Source organism: Telopea speciosissima, chromosome 4 (genome assembly GCF_018873765.1).
Source record: "Telopea speciosissima isolate NSW1024214 ecotype Mountain lineage chromosome 4, Tspe_v1, whole genome shotgun sequence".
In the NCBI taxonomy this organism is placed as follows: domain Eukaryota; kingdom Viridiplantae; phylum Streptophyta; class Magnoliopsida; order Proteales; family Proteaceae; genus Telopea; species Telopea speciosissima.
The window spans coordinates 23,438,746-23,460,696 of NC_057919.1; the positions used below are offsets into that span (position 1 = coordinate 23,438,746).

Below are 21,951 nucleotides of genomic sequence, written 5' to 3' on the forward strand. Positions count from 1 at the left end.
TCAACCATTACCTTTAGGGTTGAAGTCAATGGATCAACTTATGATCACATTTCTCCCTCTAGAGGTATTCAGCAAGGCGACCTCTTAAGCCCCTCCTCCCTTTTCATAATTGCCATGGAGGGATTAGGGATTTGTCTGAGTCATTGACTTTTGCCACTCAATCAGGATAGTAACTGGTATTAAAACTACTAGGCAGACACATCTGAATCACTACTTTCTCTTTGTTAGTGTTATAATTTTGTTTATAAGGGTAAACCACCACAAAATAGAGGATTTGAAAATGATCCTGGAATGGTTTGGGGTACTATTAGGTCAGCAAAAATTATTGTTTTTTCAGAAAAGTGAAGTGGTTTCAATAAAGATACAAATCAAGAAATCACTAAGGCATCACTACAAAAGGTTTTGAGCATTAGGTGTATGCCAAAATGGGCAAAGTATGTGGGACATTCTCTGTATCTAATTCAAACTTGATAGGGCTGTAAATGGATAACCGAAAATCCGAATTCGATCCGCATCCGTATCCGTTTAGGTGCATCCGTATTCGATTAGAGATATTTTCGAAAAAAAATCCGAATACTTCGATAAAAATCCGAATCTGACTACTTAATTATAAAAAATTAAGTAAATAACGATCTTGAGGGTTTTTGAAGATTCAACAGGTTCTAGAATATGAGGAAAAGAGAATCATGATCTAAAACAATGGATTGAGAGTGAATTGTATCCACTAGGGGGAGGAAGGTTCGGGTTACACAAGGCAGAGGTGTAAACGAATGGTCGAAAATCCGAATTCAATCCGCATCCGAATCCATCCAAATCCGTTTAGAGGTATCCGTATTCGACCAGGAAATATCCGAATCCGATTACATCCGATCCGTATCCGAGCCGAATCCGATCCGTTTACAGGCCTAAAACTTGATGTATGGAAATCAAGACTGTTATCATCAGGAGACAGACTAACCTTAATCAAATCTATAATAGACGTCAAGTTTGTTAATCATCAATCCCATCCTATTGGATTTCTTCCTCATGGCTATCGAATATTGTACCTAGGATGAATACTCATCAAGCAGCCTGAATCCTTGCGGGCTTACAGAGGTCTCATCACTCTCGAACGCACCCCATGACACCTTTAATTTCCATGGAAAGAATTATGAAAACTCCCCCTCATGCTTAAATTTAAACTTTTCTTTTAGAAGGGTTTACCCCACACTTGACCTGTCTAATATGCTCACTTGACCAGGAAACTATTTGACGTGCCTTTTTCTCTTGCCCATTCTCAAAGAGAGTATGAGAAGCTTCTTTGAGAAATAGAACTCTTACAGGAACAATTAAAGTCAAAGATCTAGTAACAAAGATTCTGTTATCCCCATCTTTACCCAAAAAGGATAAAACTTGGTTGATCCCCCACGAAACCCTGTTGGCTTTACTTCATCTGAACAACAAGAAATAAAACAATCACAGGGAAGACAACTTGGAACCCTTGCCACATTATCAACTTGTTCAACCATTGGAGTAGTAACAGAGTTGTATCAGGTCAATGTGGAAGCGCCATTGAAGCGAAGTCAAAGGTATAAGATATGCTGTAGATATGGTAGCAGAAAAAAGGCTGGCAGGAGCAGAGATTCTATCCGATTACCTTGAAGCTGTTAACCTTTTGACAGATGAACAATTTGAGAGATGGCTATGTACTCTCTTTTCAGTATTTTATGATTTGTAACTTTTTATCAAACAATTGGATGCCCGTAAGATTAAATACGTAAGCATGTTATGTGAGGTGTCCGTTTCTTTCTTTGCTTCTTTAATATCAATAGAAGTATTCATTAAAAAAAAAAAATGGTTTCGAGGTAGGAGGGTCACTACCTTACAAGAGTGAACTCCATCATGGTCAACTTGATCAAAGTATATCTTGAAAGAATTCTCTTCTGTGCTTCAGTGATATAAAAGGCAGGAAAGAAACTAGACTTAGACAGCATTCTAAACTTACAAAAGACTCTAGCTTGTTTAGACAACATACTCATACATTACTACCAAAAGATTGGTTCTTAGAAGGATATGAGAAAGCCTGACCCAAATGGCCACATAAGAGGTATAATTTTTTTTAAAGGAACACAACCAAGATACAGTGGTTTCTCGGTCCATTAATATCGGTTTACATCCATGCCCGAGCAGTTGGAGAGCTTTCATGGACCTGATAGGGATTTTAATGGATTGCCACAGTCGTAAAGCATCCAAATCAGATGATCATCCATTGGATACATGGGAAAATATCCAAATAGTACATATTATAATCTAGTTTTAGAGCAACCAGACTATTAACACAGTTCTCAATCATAAATTAATTTAAGAACTACAATAACCAAGAGGTTCCATGCAAATGACCAATCCAATTTGCCACCAACATGGCAAAATCACTTCGCCTCACCTGGGTTGGGGGCTGGGAGGTGCTGAAACATTGGTCTCTTGAGTAGGATCCTAAGCATAATGGAGGGAAGATATTGTTTAGTGGAAAAGCTTAGCAAAAGAATGATATATACATTCATTTGGATGTCTTTACATTCATTATTTGAGGGGGAAAAAAATCAGTCTTGGCTAATAAGGGTGACTGACAGCAGCTTTTGCTATATTATTTGTGGGATGCTAATAAAATCATAACATCCCAGTTTTAACTATAAACTGGCACATGCCTGCACATAATTTTTTTTCTTCAAATGTTACAATTAGGCATATTTTATATGCCGTATCTTCACCTCTTTTGTTTCTCGTTGCAGCTCCTACAATGTTGTTTTCACAGGCTTCTGCTTTTGCACCCCCCATGGCACATTCTTGATGTAGGAATTACTTGAGTTTCTCGCTCTTGCAGTTTTGATCAATTTAGTGCAGAATGCAGAGGGGAACCACTGCTTGGCCGTGGAAATATTTCCTATCTATCTGGAGGAGCTAGTTTTTGCAAAGCAGCAAAAGCAAGCTAATGTTTAATTGATCGTAGCTCCCATTTACCCTCACCATCAACCAATTGCAGTTCCGTGGAATGATACGGTATCAGAGCTGGTCGCTGAGATCATACAAAAATTCTGAGTGAATAACATGAGAAATCCTAAAATGAACTTTGGAAACTTCATTTAATTCGCAACATACTTGTGAGGTGGTAATAACAGTGATGCCCATCTCCTGTGCCAGCTTATACAGGTGCTCTTCGACATCAACACTTGTAGCACTATCAGCAGATAAAAGATTACGACAAGCACATAACAAGTATTATGTCTCAAGTACCACATGAAGAAAATTTGAACGGATCCTAGTTTTTTTTTCTTACTTACTTGGTGCATTCATCAAGAACACCAAATCTAGGTCTTTGAAAGAATAGGCGGGCCTGGTACACACCATATCATATCACCAGTTAGAAGAAGCTAAAATCAGAAATATTCAAGCTACATATTCTTATATAACTATGTTCAAAATCATGACATCAATTAAGCTAACCATGCCAAGTCTTTGCTGCTCCCCAAGAGAGAGAACATCTTCCCAGTTCACAGTAGCATCCCAACCTCCCTCCCTTTCCAGAAGGTAGATCAATCGAACATTTTCAAGAATCGATCTCAAATGTGGGTCCAGTAAGTATCCACCATCCTCAGACTTTTCACCTGAGTGGCATAATGTCCACAGAGTTAAAAGAGTAAGCAAATAAACTAACATAGTTTTGCACAAAAGCTATTTGATTCACATCACCATCATCATTATCAGAATAGACAAAGGTTTCCTTGATGGCCACTCAAGAGAAGCTAGTCTTGATAGCCAAAGTATCTGCCACATAGAAAGTCTGTTCGCACACAAATGGCATGTTGTACATGTCATCATCCATAAGTTTCAGTGAAATCTGATCTTCCCACATGGATATATAAAGCTTTCAAAAACTGCTTTAAAACTCAACATTAGAAGATTTAGTTAACCATAAAAATCAAGGGTAAAAGCTCACTACATGGTGGGTGATTTGGTTCATGGCTAATCTATGGGGAATACAACCCATCCAACAGTTGGCTTACCAATAACAGCCATAAACATGGATCAAAATGGTGGATCATCTTGACTGGATCACTGGACTGCGAAGAGGAGATCTTCCCTCATAATGATAAACATCAATGTAACATGTCTGCCTGTGTTTTGAGTGATCACATATGCCAAAACAAGTTGGACTTTATCAAAGTAAAGCAGCAACAAAAAATTGACCATTTTGAATATAGTTTCCAACGATGCAAATTGCTACTCCTAGGGTGTTTGAACAAACTCAAGAACTGGCAGTATTTTATTTCATGATGTCAAAAATGTTCTTCTGCACAGCAGATTCTCAAGGATGTACTTTCTCGATAGAAAGTCGGGCACATATGAGGGCTAAGGATCCTCTTGTCATTGGAGAGGATTGGTGAGAAAAAATCAGAGGGGGGTTAGGGTGTGGGGCCAGCTGGAGAAAAGCAGGCCGCCTCCCTGTATTCTCATAAGTCATAGCTCCTCTTTGGTGACTCTGAAGGACCCGTGTCAATCTATGAGATGTGCCCTGAACTGCAATGTTTTTATTGAAAGATGGTGCAAATCATATTGAAGTCATTAAATATTATACAGTAGGAATAAGTAGAGTTGACAGTTCCAACCAGCCTTTTTCCCTGTTGCAGAAAAGAAAAACTTTATGTACAAGTGGTATTTTGTCGATCAGTAGGCAATTGGGAATATCCAATTACAAAAGTAAATATTTAACCACAGGAGGAAGCAATGGCTTGCATACAAGAACATATAGTGACTTGCAACAAATTTTACCTTGTCCAAACATCTTGACTGCAATGCCTTTCGCTTCTTCATGCGAGAGAGGGTAGATAATTTGATCCCTTAGGGATCCCAAACATGTATATGGTCGTTGAGGAATATAGAAGACACCACACCTTGAGCTTTCCTTTTCTTTGATACTTTGTAATGGTTTAGTCAGTCTTCCACTTGCAGTCGGCCATAAGCCATGAAGAACTCTGAAAACAGAACTCTTCCCGCTCCCATTGGGACCTAAGAAAATTCCAAGCAGACTTCGTAATTAATAGCTAAACAGTATGCCTAAACTACATGAATGAGAGTATATTTCTTCACTAACCAGTAACAAGCATGCTTCTCCCTGGAACAATGTCACATGTCAACTTCCTAGCCAACAACTTCTGCGTTGGGGTGATAATATCCACCTCTGAGAATGAGATAATATCTTCTGCTGCAACATCATTGTCCTCAAGTGAAATTGGAGTATCACACAACTGAACCTCTGCAACACCATGCGACGTGCACACCATTAATGAATCATATGGAAAGAAAAAAAACTGCGATATATACAAAAATAATCAATTGAAGCAAAATATAAAAATCAAACAAGGGCAGCAGAACAATACCAACATTATTAGAACCAATTTTGACTCCGATCAAATAAATCAATTAAATAACTAGAATAATGATAATGAATTCAAGTTACAGTCATAATCATTGAGTTCAGCACCAGCAGCAGGACTCCCATTTCCCCCCTTTTTTTCCGCTACAGATTATTGATATCTATTGTAATTGAAGAGACATAAATCCAACCGAAGAACCGTCACCCTGGTAATCACCAGAACATAAAAGCTATTAAAAAACCACAAATTGTACTCATGTCATCCTTCACCCCAATAACTAGTAACAAGTACGGCTTTGAATAAAGCTGAATGGAGAAGCATCCATGCAGCAAACCTCATTTAGTTGTGATAAGGCGGAGTTGAGTTGAGTTGAGTTGGGTTGAGTTGGTTAGTGGGATAAGGACTTTCTTGTAATTGTAATTTCACTCAAGTACATTTTTCTCTTCCTCCCCACACAAATAAATAAATAAAAAAAAATCACAAATTAAGTAACTAGTACATCCTGTATATCAAAAGGGATGGAGGAAAACCTAGCGACAGAAGAGGAAAACCCAGCGACGCAGTTGAGGAGCAGCCCGGCCCTGCTCCCCTCCTCCCTTCTCCTCTCTTTCTCCCCCCCTCTCACCCTAACTTTCTTTGTCCTCCTTTTTCCTTTTTCTTTTCTCTTCCTCTTCTTCTTTTGATTTGGAGTCTGGCAGAGAAGTCGGGCTCCTCCTTCCCCCTTTTACTTCGACTTCTCTCCATTCCTTTCTTCCTCCTTCTCTTTCTCCTCTTCTCCTTTGGGTTTTGACACTTGGTCTCCTCGTTTGGACCTGTGCAGTGCTAGTAGTCATCACCCTTGCTTGTCTGCAGTCCTGCTTGTCGACAGACCGCTTGGTTTGCCGTTTCGTGGACGTCTGTCTTGCCTGGGTTGCTGCCTTGCAAGTTGCCCTCCTGCTAGGTCTGTTTCCAGGCTCGTTGGGGTCTCTCCTGGTCACAATGCCCCGTGGGCTTTCGTCTCCGACAACTGCTCTCTTTGCTGAGTTGCCTCCCTCGCTGGTTGCCTTCTTCGTTTGGTCGGATGACTCGTCTCTTCGCTTCCAGCCCTGCTCACTTTCTCTCTCGCCAGACGTCTTTCTTCTCCGGCGCTCTCAGTTGCCGCTCGTCACCAGCCCACTTGGACTGCAGCCGCTTGGCCGCAAACTCTTCTCGGTCAGTCTTCTGTCTGATCCGCCTGGCTCGCCCGGCTAACGCCGTTCTTCTGCCAGCTGCAGAGTCTGCCCTCTGCGAGCTATGCTCGGCCAGCAGCCGCGTCGCCATTGCCCTCTGCAAGGCCGGTGCTTCTCCAACGTGACTGCCACCTTTGCTTGGCCGTGGCCCTCCGCAAGGCCAGTGCCCCTCTGCAGCGGCTGTTTGTTTGCCGGTGATGCTCCGTTTTCGTCTTGGCGGCTGGTCCAAGCTAAGCTGAGATAGTTAGTTTAGGGTTGTGGTTCCCTACCTGGAATTCACTTGGCTGCCCTTGTCTTTCTGTTGGGCTTCTAAGCTCTTGTGGCCTTTTGTATTTTCTTGTGGGCTTTTGTGTTTCTTGGGCTTTCATATCTGGGTTTTGCCCATGTGGACTTTAGATTTTACAGGTTTAGCCTCCTACCAGGTGGGCCTTGTAATTTGTTTGTGGCTTTGTGCCCTTGTACGCTCTCTCTCTCCCCCCCCCCCCTTTCTTTTCTTTGGTTATGAATTAAATTATTTATTCATCAAAAAAATAAAAATAAATAAATAAATAATAAAAAAAACAATTTATCATAAACAGTTTTGTCTTTCGAAGCCACTACGGAGGAATTAAAATAAAGGAATGAAAAAAGCCAGAAGGAAAGACTGATTAAATGAGTTTGACAAAATATATTGCCCAAAAAGGTCAAAATATAACCCCAACATTGTGGCTTTAAAGGAAAATTTTCAAAGAAGAATGAGTAATGAACTTACCGCTTTGAGCTGCACCAAGAAGCTCATCCAGCTCAAAAATCCTATTGATGCCACCAGAAAGTTCAAGAAATTTTCTATGCAACTCAAGAATGTCACCAAAAGCTAGGAAGCTTTGTGATACAACAGATGCAAGGAACCGCAATGCATGTGCAAGGTCACCTGAACAAGTTGGAAAGTAAAAGGAAGACAGAAATTATAACATCTCATTAAAATTTCTTATCCTTATCATCTAGAAGTGTATATATATATCCATATTACCTTGGGTGGAAGTCAATGCTTGATCACCCTTGTGCTCCAGAGCATATAATAAACTCAACCCCCAAGTCACATTGTGTGGGAGTTGCTTGGTGATAAAATCATCCAGTATACCGTACAGCCATTTCTTCTTTAGAAGAATTTTAGAGTGACCAAGCAGCATTCTGAATCTTGAATCAATCATCTGTGTAGTTATGGGGACGATTATAAAGGTCAATGTGAAAATTGAAAAGAAAAAAAATTACAAAAATGAATGAGGTGTACAAACAAGGTCATGATAACCAAAAGAAAACATGACATCAAACAAATGCCATGATTTGTGGTAAATGTGCAATGCTTTTGATTTATTTGAAGACCTTGAATATATTTCATTCCAATTGCCTTTACACTTAAAAACAAGGTTTGACAGTAACTAGCACTTTGAATATTCTGGGATGGACAAGCCATGTAAGTGTTAACCCAATTCAGTTAACTGAAAGATCATTTGCGCCTATGAAAGGTTTTATTTTTCCAAACATCAGCAGGATCCATTGAGCAGAAAAATGACCACACATTTTAGCATATCTATAACATGATGGATATTATCAGATTAATAAACGATATAATGACAAAAAAATTTTAAACATCAGTGAATTACTTAATACCATCACAACAGAGATTAGCACCTCCTTTTTGTCCTCTCCCTCTCCCCATGACCTGAATACCTATGCCAGAACTCCCTTCGATGGCTTTTGCCGCTGGTCACCCCTCTCCACACCAAGGTTTAAAATCTCGTTTCGTTTCGGTGTTTCGGTCTGACCGAATTTTTGAGATACCGAAATTTCGATGAAATTTCATCGAAATATGGTATTTTTTCTGTGGGTGTAAAATGCCAAAATGACCGAGATTTTCGAAATTTCCGAAACTAGATGACCGAAATTTCCGAGATTTCCGGAATGAGATGACCGAAATTTCCGAAATTTTCGAAATTTTCGAAATAAATATTTTTCAATTCGATGTTGCATTTCGTTTCGACTTGACTGAGAAGAAACAAGGTTTTGAACTATGCTCCATACTCTCCTCCCTCTCGTCCCCCCCATTCCCCCAACCTCTTTTTTTGACCCTACCCCTAGCCCCTCCCATGAAGGTCATCTTCTCCACTTCGTTCCCCCCCCTCCATCATTGATGACTCAAAGGTCGACCACTGCCCCTCTGGGCTCCTATCCGATTAGATTTCCAAATGGCAATGCTGCCGTCATTTCATCGGAAATCAACCTCCCTTTCATGTCGTTAAATCCTCTCTCCAAAAACCCAGGGATTCTTTAACATATACCTGCTCACCAATGTTATCTTCATCTTTTGCTTCTTCGACGACAATGACAAGCTTCGACCCTTAGGAGGTGGCCTCTGGCAAATCGAAAAAAGTCTACCTTCTTGAGACAATGGGATGAGCATATTCAACTTTGCAAAATAGACTTTTACACCATCCCTCTATGGGTCACACTTCCAGGTCTTCCGCTCCACTTCTGGTGTGCTGACGGGCTGAGTATAGTTGGCTCGATCATAGGGAACCCCATCTACTCAGATGATAGGACTAAACGAATGGACCGCCTAGCCTTTGCAATAATCTGCGTGGAGGTCTCTACAGACTCTCCTCCACCAGATTGGGTCATGGTTCTAAATGACGATGGCTTCTACTTCACTCAACGGGTCCTCTATGAATGGCTTCCTCATTGCACCCTCTGCAAGGTGTTTGGGCATTCTACCAAGCAATGCACCCCAATAGCTTCCATTGACCATAAGGATGACCCCCACCCAGGAGAATGCTTTGCAACGTCAAGGCCCTTCTAAATTGAATCAAACTCAAGACCCTCCTACCCCTAACGGCTCCATCGAGCTTGCTCGAAGACGAAGAAGGTACAAAACCCAGGAGAATGCTTCGCAACCTGAGTTGATCCCTAGAAACACTAAACAAACCCAAGACCCTCCTGCCCCTAATGGTTCCATCGAGCCTACTCGAGGTCGAAGAAGATTCAAAACTTGTCGCTCCCATAGAGGTCCTCCGGCCAGTGACTCCACTTGCAAAGGCTTTGAACACTCCCCTGGTCTCTCCCCAGAATTGTCGGTTAGCCGTGCTCCTACCACTGGTCACAACAAGTTTTCGGTCCTCTAAGAGACCACTTGTGACGCTGATGCTGATGGCGACATGACTCCTCCTCCTCTTGATCCCCTGCTAGCTCCTCTGGCTACTGTAAATCCCTTTTCGAGCTGCAACCCCTCTACACCCCCGAAAAGTACCCCCATCTTCCCGAAAAGCACCCCTTTGTCCTTGCCAACCCCACTGACCATCCCCTACCATTCTCCCTCTCCCCTTTCCCCGAAAAGCTTCCTCTTCATCCCCCTGCTCTGATCGACCCCTTTGTCAATCCCAAAATGGGATCCTCTCCCTTTATTCCAAACTCTTGAGGCTCCCATCCGTCGTACCCTGTGACATTAAGAAACCCCACTACTAACCCCATCTTCCCTATAACCCTCATTGGCCCCTCCAACTTAACACTCGACCCAACCTCCCCCCGGTCCAACCATGAAAAGAACCCAACCCCCTTCTCGACCTCCCTATCACACCCTCCCTCTTCCTATCCAAATTCAGTCCTCTGACCTGGTAAACTATATCTCCCTTGAACCGGTAAACCATTTCTCTCCCCTACACCGACCGAATACCCTCCCCACCACCCTTCTTCCCCACCCACATCCCCCTGTGCCACAACCTGCAAGGCTGCAACTAGTGGCCTCCTCCAGCCCCTTGGTTCCCCCTCTTTGACCTGCTCTCTTCCTCCCCGAGAGTATTGTCATCACCATAGGAGCTCCCCCTCGCTCTCCCGCCACTGCTTCTTTGAGCATTTGTTGCAACTTACCCAATCATTTCTCCTCCATCGCCACATCCTTGTCCCCCTTCCTATCATAGTACTAAAACTCGCGAAATTTCGGTCGAGATATCGAATATTTCAAGTATCTCGACCTGTCCGAAACGAAACGCAAGTCCGAAATGAAAAAATGCAATATTTCAAATATTTCGGAAATTTCGATGAAATTTCGGTCATCTCGTTTCGGAAATTTTGGAAATCTCGGTAATTTCGGTCATCTCGTTTCGAAAATTTCGGAAATCTCGGACATTTTTGGCATTTTACACCCACAGAAAAATACCATATTTCGACCGAGATTTCGACGAAATTTCGGTATCTCGGAAATTTCAGTCAGACCGAAACACCGAAACACCGAAACAAAACGAGATTTAGTACCATGCTTCCTATTCTTTGTTGGAATGGTATTGAGGATATCGATTACCTTTTCTTTTTCTTGCCCCTTTGCCTCCTCTATTTGGTAAAAAGCCCTAGACTCCATTTGGCCCCATTGTAAGAGACCCCTCCCTTCGCTCAGGAATGGCTTTGATTGGATATGAGTTTTCTGGTAGTTCAATTTGTGATACAACACGCAATCTTGTGTTTGGGGTCGCTATCTCACACATTTGGATGGAGCAGAATCTTAGAAGATGGACCTCCAACTCACGTTCCATTGACATGATTTGGAAAGCTATCTTCTTTGATGTCAGCTCTAGGCTTCATATGCTCCCCCATAGTCCCCTCTCTGATTCCCTAAGTAGCATGTTTTTGTAACCTGGGGTTTAGATGTATCTCTTTTTCAGTCTTCTGGCCCTCGTTCCTAGAGCTTGAGGCTTGAATAGCTCTCCCCCCTTTTTTTTCCCTGTGTATTCCTCCCCCTCCCACTTTTTTCCCTTCCTCTCCCCTTTGGGGTTTTGGTATTGAAATTTTTATTCGCCAAAAAAAAAAAAAAAAAAAACAGCCTGTTGTAGCTAGATCCAGTATTGAGGCAGAATTTAGTGCAATGGCTCATGGAGTTTGTGAACTCATATGGTTGAGACGATTGGTTCAGGAGTTGGGGTTTGATATTTATTCACTAAAGGACCTATGTGGCTACTGTGATAAAAAAAAAGGCAACTATAAGCATTGCTCACAATCCGGTGCAACATGATAGAATAAAGGACATCGATGTGGACTGACACTTCATCAAGGAATAGATGGACATTGGCTGCATTTGCACTCCTTTGTGAAGACAAGTGATCAATTAGCAAATATCTTCACCAAAGGATTCACCTCTCACCAGTTCGGTACCCTATTTTGCAAGCTGGGAATGCATGACATATATTCTCCAACTTGAAGGGGGGGTGTTAGAGTTTATGTAATACGGGTACTGTTAGAGTTTATTTAATAAGGGTACTTTAGGAACTAGTTTGTTGTCTAGTTGTCTTATATTGTGTTCACTTTTTTACCTTTTACCTCCCTAGGGAGGTGTATGTAATTCCTTACATCTTATTAGTGAAGTAATATAGGTGTGGTAGAGATTATTCTCTAACACACAACATTCCACCATATTCTTTTCTTTACCAACCTTCTACTTTCATCTTTCTCATTGTTTTTTTACATTCTTTAACTTCCAACATGTAAGCTTGATAAGCTTGATCCTCGTGGCATCTGCTGTATTTTTCTTGGCTACTTGGCGACTCAAAAAGGGTATAAATGCTATCATCCACCCTCTCGCCGTATGTTTGTCTCTATGGACGTGGTGTTCCATCAGAATGAGTCAATTTTTCCCGCTGCCGCACCTCTTCAGAGGGAGTCCTCTTCACGGGAAGATGTACTTCTGATTGCTCCAATTCCATCTTCGGAAGACATGATTTCGACCCAAAAGGAGAAGGGGGAGCCCACAGTTCCATTAAAGATTTTTGTTCGCTCCAAGTCTAAAAGGCAATTAGATGAAGCCACCACCACTACCACTATGCCCATTCCAATTGTTACCTCCTGATCCAAGTTCTCCTACACAGTCTCCATCTAGTGAGTCTTCTCCTATTTCTGATTCTACACTTGATTTACCCATAGTCCGAAATCTCGCGAGATCTTGCCGAGATTCTTGGTTTTTTAGAAATCCCAGTCAAGATGGAAGGGGAAACATAAAAGTGCAAGATCTCGGCGATATCCGAGATCTCGCGAGAAAAAGCTTCAAAAACCAGTGCAAAAACAAGAGGAAAAATGCAAAATCTCGCCAAGATCTTGGGTCGAAAAGTGGATCTCGGGTATGGGCACCATGATTTGACCCAAATGACTTGTTTTAAGTCTTAAAACAAGTCTGTTTTTGCCTATTCTGTCGACAGAGAGCTCTCCAACACTCTCTTCTTCTCTCCAACTCTCTTCTTCTCTCAATCTTCTGTTCCCATGTTCATTTTTTGGTTGGATTGAAACATTTGGAAGCTGAATTTGGGGGCAAAGTGAAGATTGCAGCTCAATTTTGGAGGATTGCTCAAGTTTGTGAAGGTTTTTTGAAAGGTAAACCCATTTTCCCTAAACCTATTTTTTTGAAAAACATTTGATGAAATCTTGATAGATGGGTGTGATTTTGAGTTATGTTATACAAGTTAGGCCGATCTATCACTTGATGGAGGCCGAATTTTTTTTGGGTTATTAAATTATTTATTATAATTTCTGAAAAAAAAATGATTTTTTTCAAAAAAGAAATTAAAAAAAATAGGATAAATACTTATTGTTTGGATGTGATCTTGATGTATGTTAGACTAGTTTGCATGCTCTACAGCCTCATGGAGTCATTTTTTTTTTTCACCCATAAAAAAAAATATTTTATTTTTCAGATTTAATAATTATAATATTTAAATTGTTAAAAAATATATACAATTAAGGAAAAATACCTGTTTTTGTTGGAAAATTATGCACAACAGTTGTACATAATGTCCAACTTCAAATGATGTCAAATACATCATTATGTTATGATATTTTATATTTGAAGGTATAATTATTTTTAATTAATAAATAAATACTAGGGTTGGGGGAATAAATAAGAGATAGGTATTTGATTGTTCTAGTAGCTTCATATTATGTGTAATAGTTATAAATACAATACTTTAAGTGTTTATTACCTTACTTTAAGTCTGTAATAGTTACTAATACATGTTTTTTTATGTAACAGTGTAAAAAATCAGATAAGGGTTACACAATGGGGGATATAGCATGGTTACATGGATTCCCAATGTCTGAGGACAACAAGAAGTCAAAGTGTAACTACTGTGGGAAGATTCTAAATTCTGGAGGAGCAACTAGGTTAAAGGAACATTTGTCTGGTCTGGGCAAGAATGTTGCCAAATGCCAAAATGTTCCGAGCCAAGTGAAACTGGCAATGGCACAAAATTTAAGAGGAGTACGGACAAAGAAAGCTGAGAGGGAGAGACAACAAATAGCTTTCGATGAGGCAATGCTAAAGAGGCCTGGTGTAGACATCCTTGGGGGAGTAGGAGATGATACTGAATATAGGCCTACACCTGGTGAGTTCCAATCAGAGGCTGACTGGAAGATTTACCAGCAGACTTTGGTAGCGAGTAAGTAAAGTTTTCATTTTGACAATATCAGAGCATATGAGCAAGCAAGAGGAGCTGGTGGATCTGGCTCAGCTGCACCAGTGCAAGAAGATGAGAGCAGGAGAAGCACTGGCACAAGAGATATCCCACGGCCCCAAGCCCGACCACGAGCACGTTCCCCAGATACCATTTTTTAGCAGGATCCATCTACCTTTAGGTAACAAGATGCCTTCCAGCCAACCATCCCACAAGTGTTTGGTGGTAAACAAGAGGATGCACGGAAAGCCTTCAGCAAGTTCATGCTATACAATGGCATTCCAGCTAATGTAGCTCAAGGAACCTATTATAATGCATTCCTTGATGCTGCAGGGAGGGCTGGCCCAGGATGGAAGGGGCCTACACCATATGAGTTGTATAATGTATATTTTCCTAAAGAGGTAGAGGAGCTGAAAGAGTACATAGAGGGTCTGAAGCCATTGTGGGACACATATGGAGTTACTCTTATGGCTGATGGTTGGACTGGACCTACTAGACAGTCCATTATAAATTTCACGGTGAGTTGTAATGGGAAGACTGTCTTCTTGAAGTCTGTTGATGCATCAAAGCATGTCAAGGATGCATCATACTTGTACAAGCTACTGAAGTAAGTGGTAGAGGAAGATATAGGAGCAAAGAACGTTATCCAAATTGTGACGGATAATGGTTCTAATTTTAAGAAGGCTGGAGAGAAACTGATGAACAAGAAGAGTAAGAGGATCCGCCTCTTTTGGACTCCATGTGCAGCCCATTCTATTGATCTAATGCTGAAGGACATGGGGGAAAAAGCTTTGGTGGCTGGTGTGGTCAATAGGGCAAGGCAAGTGACCACCTTTGTGTATAACCATGGTTATGCTTTAGCCTTGATGAGGGAGAAATGCAAGGGGGATTTAGTGAGGCCAGGTATCACTAGATTTGCCACCAATTACATTGCATTGAAGAGCATCCAGTCAAAGGTGGTAGGTCTGAGGTCAATGTTTGCAAGTGACCAATGGTTTACTTGGCCAGGCTCTAGGACACAATAAGGGAAGGCAGCACAAGAGACCATTGCAAGTAACGGATTTTGGAATGACTTGTATAAAGTTGTTGCCATATTAGAACCAATGGTGGCAGTACTAAGGATGGTTGACACTGAGAAGAAGCCTACCTTGCCCTACATATATGCTGCCCTGCAAAAGCTGAAGGAAATGGTCCGAGCTGCAATACCCCAAAGTGCTCGCTCATACATTAACATCATTGATGAGCGATGGGAGAAGCACTTGAGTCATCCCTTGCATAAAGCTGGTGAGTTCAACACTTCGACATCTATACACTTTATGTGAGTTTTTACATTTACATATTCAAACCTCTAAAGTATTAAGTCACTAACAACTCATATTTGTGGTTTCCCCTTTACTAGCATACTATTTGAATCCAAAGTACCAGTACTAGCATGATCTTGGGCTGGACACGGATTTGTTACTGGCAGTTGAAGCTGTTATTGAGAAGTTGGAGGTCAATCCCAAGACACAATCTGACTGCAATGATGAGGTGAGACTATGGGACTTTGGTATTTTGCTAGTCAGTAAAGGAATGTAATTACTAAATAGCAAATACTGATGCCTCTAACACTGTTTCAAATTTCAAATGTAAATAGATCAAGGCCTTCAGAGAGGCCTCAGCAAGTTTTGATCGAAAATCTGCAGTGGAGGGTAGACAAAAGCCAGACCCTGGTAGGTGGCAATGTGGCATGATTTTACATATATGACTTATAATTTTATCCCTTTACAATTTACATATTCTTAATATTCTTTGTTTATAATGCAGCTGACTGGTGGGTGCTGTATGGTACAAGTTCACCCAACCTGAGGAAGGTAGCAATCAAAGTGCTGTCACAAACCTGTTTATCCTCTAGCTGCGAGTACAACTGGAGTACATTCGCCTGGATACACTCAAAGAGGCGGAACAGATTGGGTAGTCAACGACTAGAGCAACTGGTGTATGTACATTATAATATGAGACTAAGGATGAGGCACATACATGAAGAATTTGAGAAGAATGACAAAGAGCCCATCGAGCTAGCCAACATATTCCAAGAGGACTCTGATGAGGATGAGGATCCCCTATTTCAGTGGGTGAGGGATCGTGGTGCACCAGAGATGGATGAGCCTGGAGGTAGGCCTGCTTCCACTATTGCGTCCGTAACCGGCACAGATGTTGAGGACTATATGTCGCAAGAGGGGCGTGCACATTCTCAGTCACCGAGACCATTTGAGGCTGCAACAGGAACTCTTGAGGATGATGATGATGATGGTGATGGTGATGGTGATGGTGATGGTGATGACCCTCCTGCTGGTAGTGGTGGTGGTGGTGGTAGTAGACGTGGTGGTGGTACTGGTGGTGGCATGCCTGCTAGTGGTTATTATGATGATCGTCATGAGGGGATGCTCGACCAATACCAGCAAGAAATGGGAACACAGCAGGACCCTGTGCATTTCACAGGTGAGTCTCAGTTTACACATGCCACACAAGATCAAGACCATGGTGGCCACAGCAAAACTTACAAGAGAAAGACGGGTCGCAAACATAACCAACCTCAGTATGATGACACGAGTATGAACACCATGGTAGCAAATTTTGGAAGCATGAGTATGGATACTGGTAGTCAGCATCAGCCGTGGCAATCATATCAACCTCATTATGAGTATGATTATGGCCAGCAGAGCACCGGTTCTGAATATAGTTCCTATGGTCAGTTTGGGCAGCCAACACATGTGTATGACTATCAAAGTAGTGAGTCTGGCATTGGGTCAAGCATTGGGTCCATCGATCCGTCCACATTCCAAGTCCTAGGCATTCCTCAATATGACAGTAGCATAAGCGGTGCATCTCATCCTTCATGGCAACGGTCTAACTCCACTGTGGAACAGCTATACCCTAGGTTAGGGATGTTGGCATATGTGAATGAGGACTCTTCTATGAATGCTGTGGAGGACTATACACAATAGTTTAGCAACAATATGTCATGGGAAGACTATGTGGTACAAATAGGGAATGAATATGCCATTCAATCTCATTTTATGTGATGAAGTTGTAACTTGTAACTTAAACATTTGTAATGCTTATTAACTTGTTTCCTATTAATTGAATGTTTTGTTTGAGTTCTATGTACATAAATTATGTCATTAATGTATCTATTATGCTATTTTAATATGTCGCCACCTAGCAACTAAGGGTCCGATGTAAAAGTCATATTTGGACTTTGTTTTTGCAAAATCTAATAATGCTATTGTGTTTAAATGGCCTAAAATAGGCTGTGTACCAATTTTCAGACCCAACAGAGCCCTAAAACCCACCGAGATGGGCCTCCGAGTCAAAAATAAAAAATGCAAAAACTCGCCGAGATCTCAGCCCAACTCGATTTTTTCGTGGGCCGAGTTGGCTCCGAGACCCGAGTTTTCAGACCATGCTATTGCTATCCGTAAATCTATTAGAATTTGCATTCTACACTTTATTTTGAATGTTATTTCTTATGAGTCTCTTTCACCTTCTTTTCATGCTTTCGTTTCCTCCTTGTCATCTATTTATAATCCCAAGTACTGGCAAGAAGCTTTGGCTGATCCAAATTGGAAGGCTGCTATGCTAGAAGAAATGAGGGCACTTGGGAAAAATGAGACATGGGATTTAGTTACTCTTCCTCCGGGGAAGAAACTCGTGGGATGCAAATGGGTGTTCACTGTGAAGCAGAAGATGGATGGTACTGTTGACAGATACAAGACTCAATTGGTTGCCAAGGGCTTCACTAAACATTTGGCATAGACTACCAGGAGATCTTTGCTCCTGTGGGCAAGTTAAACACTATTCAAGTGATTCTCTCATGTATAGTTAACTTGGGATGGGAGCTGCAACAACTGGAAGTGAAAAATGCATTCCTGCATGGGGAACTTGAAGAGGAAGTATACATGGATGTCCCTCCTGGATTCTCTAGTCTGAAAACCCATGGCAAGCTATGCAAATTAAAACGAGCATTGTATGGGTTGAAACAATCACCTCGAGCTTGGCTTAGGCGCTTTCATAAAGCCATGATATTTGTGGGTTACAAACAGAGTAATGTTGATCATACTCTGTTCATCAAGAAGAATGGTGAGCTGATTACTGTTCTTATTGTATATGTCGATGACATCGTGGTTACAGGAAGTGACATTGGTGAAATAGCCCGATTGATGACTTTCCTTGGCACAAAATTTGAGATTAAATATCTGGGAAAGCTACGGTACTTCCTTTGGATTGAGGTTGCACGATCAGATCGAGGTATCTTCCTTTCTCAACAAAAGTATACACTTGACCTTTTGTCTGACACTAGAATGTGAGGGTTGCAAACCTATAGATACCCCCCTTGAGGCAAATTTTCATCTCAAGCAGAAGGATGGTGAACCTGTGGATAAAGGGGGATAACAAAGATTGAAAGGAGATTGATTTATCTCTCACACACTAGGCTAGACATTGCATTTGATGTTAGTATGGTCAGTCAATACATGCATGATCCTTACTCTGGATACTTGGAAGCTATTAATAGGATTTTGAGGTACCTGAAGTCTACTCCTGGTCAAGGGGTTCTTTTTTCTTCTGATGATCATCTGCGCATTGAAGCTTAAACTGATGTTGATTGGGCTGGTTTTCTTGACGACAAACGTTCCACCTCCGGATACTGCACTCTGGTTAGTGGAAACATCATTACTTGGCGCAGCAAGAACCAGGCAATGGTTGCTCATTCTAGTGCAGAGGTTGAGTTTAGGGCTATGGCCCACGATATTTGTTAACATCTCTGGCTTCAGGGTCTTCTCCAGGATCTGTGTGTCCTTGTTCAGCTTCCCATGCAACTCTTTTGTGATAGCAAATCAGCTATTAGTGTTGCACACAACCCAGTTCAGCATGATCAGACAAAGTATATTGAGATTGATCGTCACTTCATCAAGGAGAAGTTAGAACAAGGCATCATTTGTGACCTTTTATCACATCCTCAAAGCAGCTGGCAGATGTATTCACTAAAGGCTTATCTAGTGAAGTTTTTCATCCAATTATTTCCAAGTTAGGCATGATTGACATCTATGCACCAACTTGAGGGGGAGTTTTGTAATTTGGGTACAAGGGTAATTTTGTCTTACTTTAACCCTGAGGGGTATTCTTGTACTTGTACCTATTCTAAAACATTCTCTAGTCTATTATAAATAAAGTGGACTGTGGACATAATGTCACAAGCCATTGTTCCCCAAATCAACAATATGATATATGCAAGGTTTAATATTTCGCGATATCTCAGTATCTTGGGCCTACCGAGATATCCGAGATACCCAAAATATCGCGAAATATGACCGAAATATTGCATTTTTTCTGCAATATTTCGGGGGTCCATCTCGGGGGTATTTGGCCATATCTAGGCCTGAAACTTCATGGACAGCCTTATTTAAGCTTAATAAACACATTTAAACCATAAAATTGTAAAAATGTGAATTCAAATTGGTGTTTTGGGCTTGCACCCTTGATTGACATACGGTCGCCGACCCTAATGTATAAATAGTTAAATACACATATATTAGGCAGTTAATATTTAATAATAGTATTTAACTTCATCACATGTCAAGTTAAAGCCAATACACATTGATGAGTACCATGATTCTCATAAACTCCATAATATTCAATAACTCGCTTAAAGCCTTAAAGGCAATACACTAAGTGTCAAAGTTAGTAAGTCACAAGACTCGCAACTCGCAAGTCACAACTCACAAGTTCATAGATCAATGAAATCACAACTTAAGTTACAAATTACAAGTGCTAAACTGCTAATAGTAGCTGCTGTGCCTCCCTGGATCAATCCCACTCATGCCTCACTGGAGTCGACGTCCATTGCTCTCTGTTTGAAGGACATATGTGGACCACGGTATAGAATCGAAGAAGAAACGAGTGTAGTCATCCACAAGTATCACGTAAATGGAATCATCAACATACTGTAGGTAACCTATCCTAGGATATAAACTAGGGTTACCAATCGATCCAGTCCGTGAAGAAGATGATCCACTGTGATATGATGTTGGCGCCGGCACAAGAGGCGATTGCATTGGCTGCATGTATGGTTGGTGAGGTTGGTAGCTAGGTCCGCTAGGGTATGCAAAGATGTTATCTACAAAAGATGATCCAGTATGTCCCTGGGACTGGGACTGGTAGTCATAGTCCCCTACCCCACTAAACTGCCCATATGATGATGATCTATATCCATATCCACCGTAAGGTTGTGATGCACCATAATCCGATGCCAATGGAGTGGTATGTGCGTCAAAAGATGGGGCACGCCAATGTCCAGTCGGTCCTCCCTCCCTATCACCCATACTCAAACCACCAACAGAGCTAGATAGGTTATCAATGTCCATGTGATCAGGTTGCAGAATCTGTGTTTGTCGACCCTACGCTTCTGTTGTATGTATGTAGGGGGCCTCTCGAGGGTGGGGGTGTGGGGGCACGTGCTCCGTGGTCCGTATCTTGTGTGGCATGATCAAACTGTCTCTCTAGTGAATCGGAGTGGCTCTACAGGTGCCGTATCCTGGGCCTCCTAGCCTACCACATAACGCTCTCGCATCTTGTCAAATTCTTCACCAAGATCACCACCACCAACATCACCATCACCCGATCACCATCCACCATCATCATCATTTGAGGACTTAGACCAGTCTTCATCATCAGCAACATTCCACCGTGGTGGAATGGTATGGGTGAGGCTTCCTCGCATGTATCGACCCTCGTCACCATATACTCGCCCACATCGCACCAATCTCGAGAAGTTATCATGGGGTCGGGCCTACCTCCCTCCTCATCCAACACGGCTCACCTCTATCCCTCACCCAATCCACAATAGGGTCCTCATCGTGCGAGTCAACTTGAAAGATGTCGGCTAGATCAATGGTGCCCCTCGTCCCTCATGTCCCGTGCGTATGTGTTGCAATTTCAGCCTCAAGTTGTAGTGCACATACACCATGCAGATAAACGTTGAGACCCCAATCTGTTGCGCCTCTTGGAGTGGATGAGTGCAAAGGTACTCCAGTTCCTCTCACAACCAGATGCAGAACATGTTTGGGCAAGGACTTTAATTGCTATTCTTCTTAAGTTTTCAGCCGATTTCCCATACAACACCCACCATTCAGCTGCATTACAAGTTTACAACAAAAAAGGCATGTGTCAAATGTTGTTTCAACTTTCAACTTTCAACTTTCAACTTTCAAATTTCAATACATATGTAATTTAAAACTTAAAAGAATTACCAGCATCACCACGTGCTCTGCCTTGTATCGCAGCCTGAGTTCCAAAACTTCCCAATGCATCCCTAAATACCTTGATCTACACCCATGTGGAAATTAGTAAGTACTTCTTCACTACTTATTTGAAAGCATCAATAAGTTGAGTTTCCAAATGAACTTACCTCATTGTTGCAAATTGCTTGTAGTGCACCATCTGGCTCCAACTTCTTCACTACTTGTTTCACAGCATCAATAAGTTGAGTTTCCAACCTAAGCCTATTGTTATATTGATACTTAGGGTTCAAGTAGTATGCTGAAATATGACATATAGAATAAAGGTATTGTCAAATGCATAGGTAATTAGTAAATAATAATACTATGAATTAGTAAGCATAAAACAAATTTACTCACCAGCCTTATGCAGTGGATGCATAAGTTGATTCTCCCAGCGAGCATTTATGATATCTAAGAAGTATTTGCTACTACGAGGAGCCACACTATAGACACTATCTTTCATCAAGTCTATTGCAAGCATATAGACTGGCATGGTTGGGCCCTTCAGAGCGAGTCGGCAACATGTAGAACTTTAACTACGGCTCTAAAACTT

At 41.5% G+C, this 21,951-nt stretch overlaps 1 protein-coding gene across 2 annotated transcripts in view; it reads right to left on the reverse strand.

The window, feature by feature from the left end:
• Positions 1 to 2,626: 2,626 nt before the first annotated feature.
• Positions 2,627 to 21,951, reverse strand: part of LOC122657604 (ABC transporter D family member 1-like) — a 94,442-nt gene continuing 75,117 nt past the window's right edge. For both annotated transcript variants that reach the window (XM_043852357.1, XM_043852358.1), the window contains 8 exons: positions 7,629 to 7,809; positions 7,371 to 7,529; positions 5,129 to 5,290; positions 4,807 to 5,043; positions 3,481 to 3,641; positions 3,318 to 3,370; positions 3,136 to 3,214; positions 2,627 to 3,052 (listed from right to left, as the gene is read on the reverse strand). In XM_043852357.1, the coding sequence (XP_043708292.1) occupies positions 2,966 to 3,052; positions 3,136 to 3,214; positions 3,318 to 3,370; positions 3,481 to 3,641; positions 4,807 to 5,043; positions 5,129 to 5,290; positions 7,371 to 7,529; positions 7,629 to 7,809 (1,119 nt within the window). In that variant the 3' untranslated portion in view covers positions 2,627 to 2,965. The remainder of the gene's footprint in view (positions 3,053 to 3,135; positions 3,215 to 3,317; positions 3,371 to 3,480; positions 3,642 to 4,806; positions 5,044 to 5,128; positions 5,291 to 7,370; positions 7,530 to 7,628; positions 7,810 to 21,951) is intronic.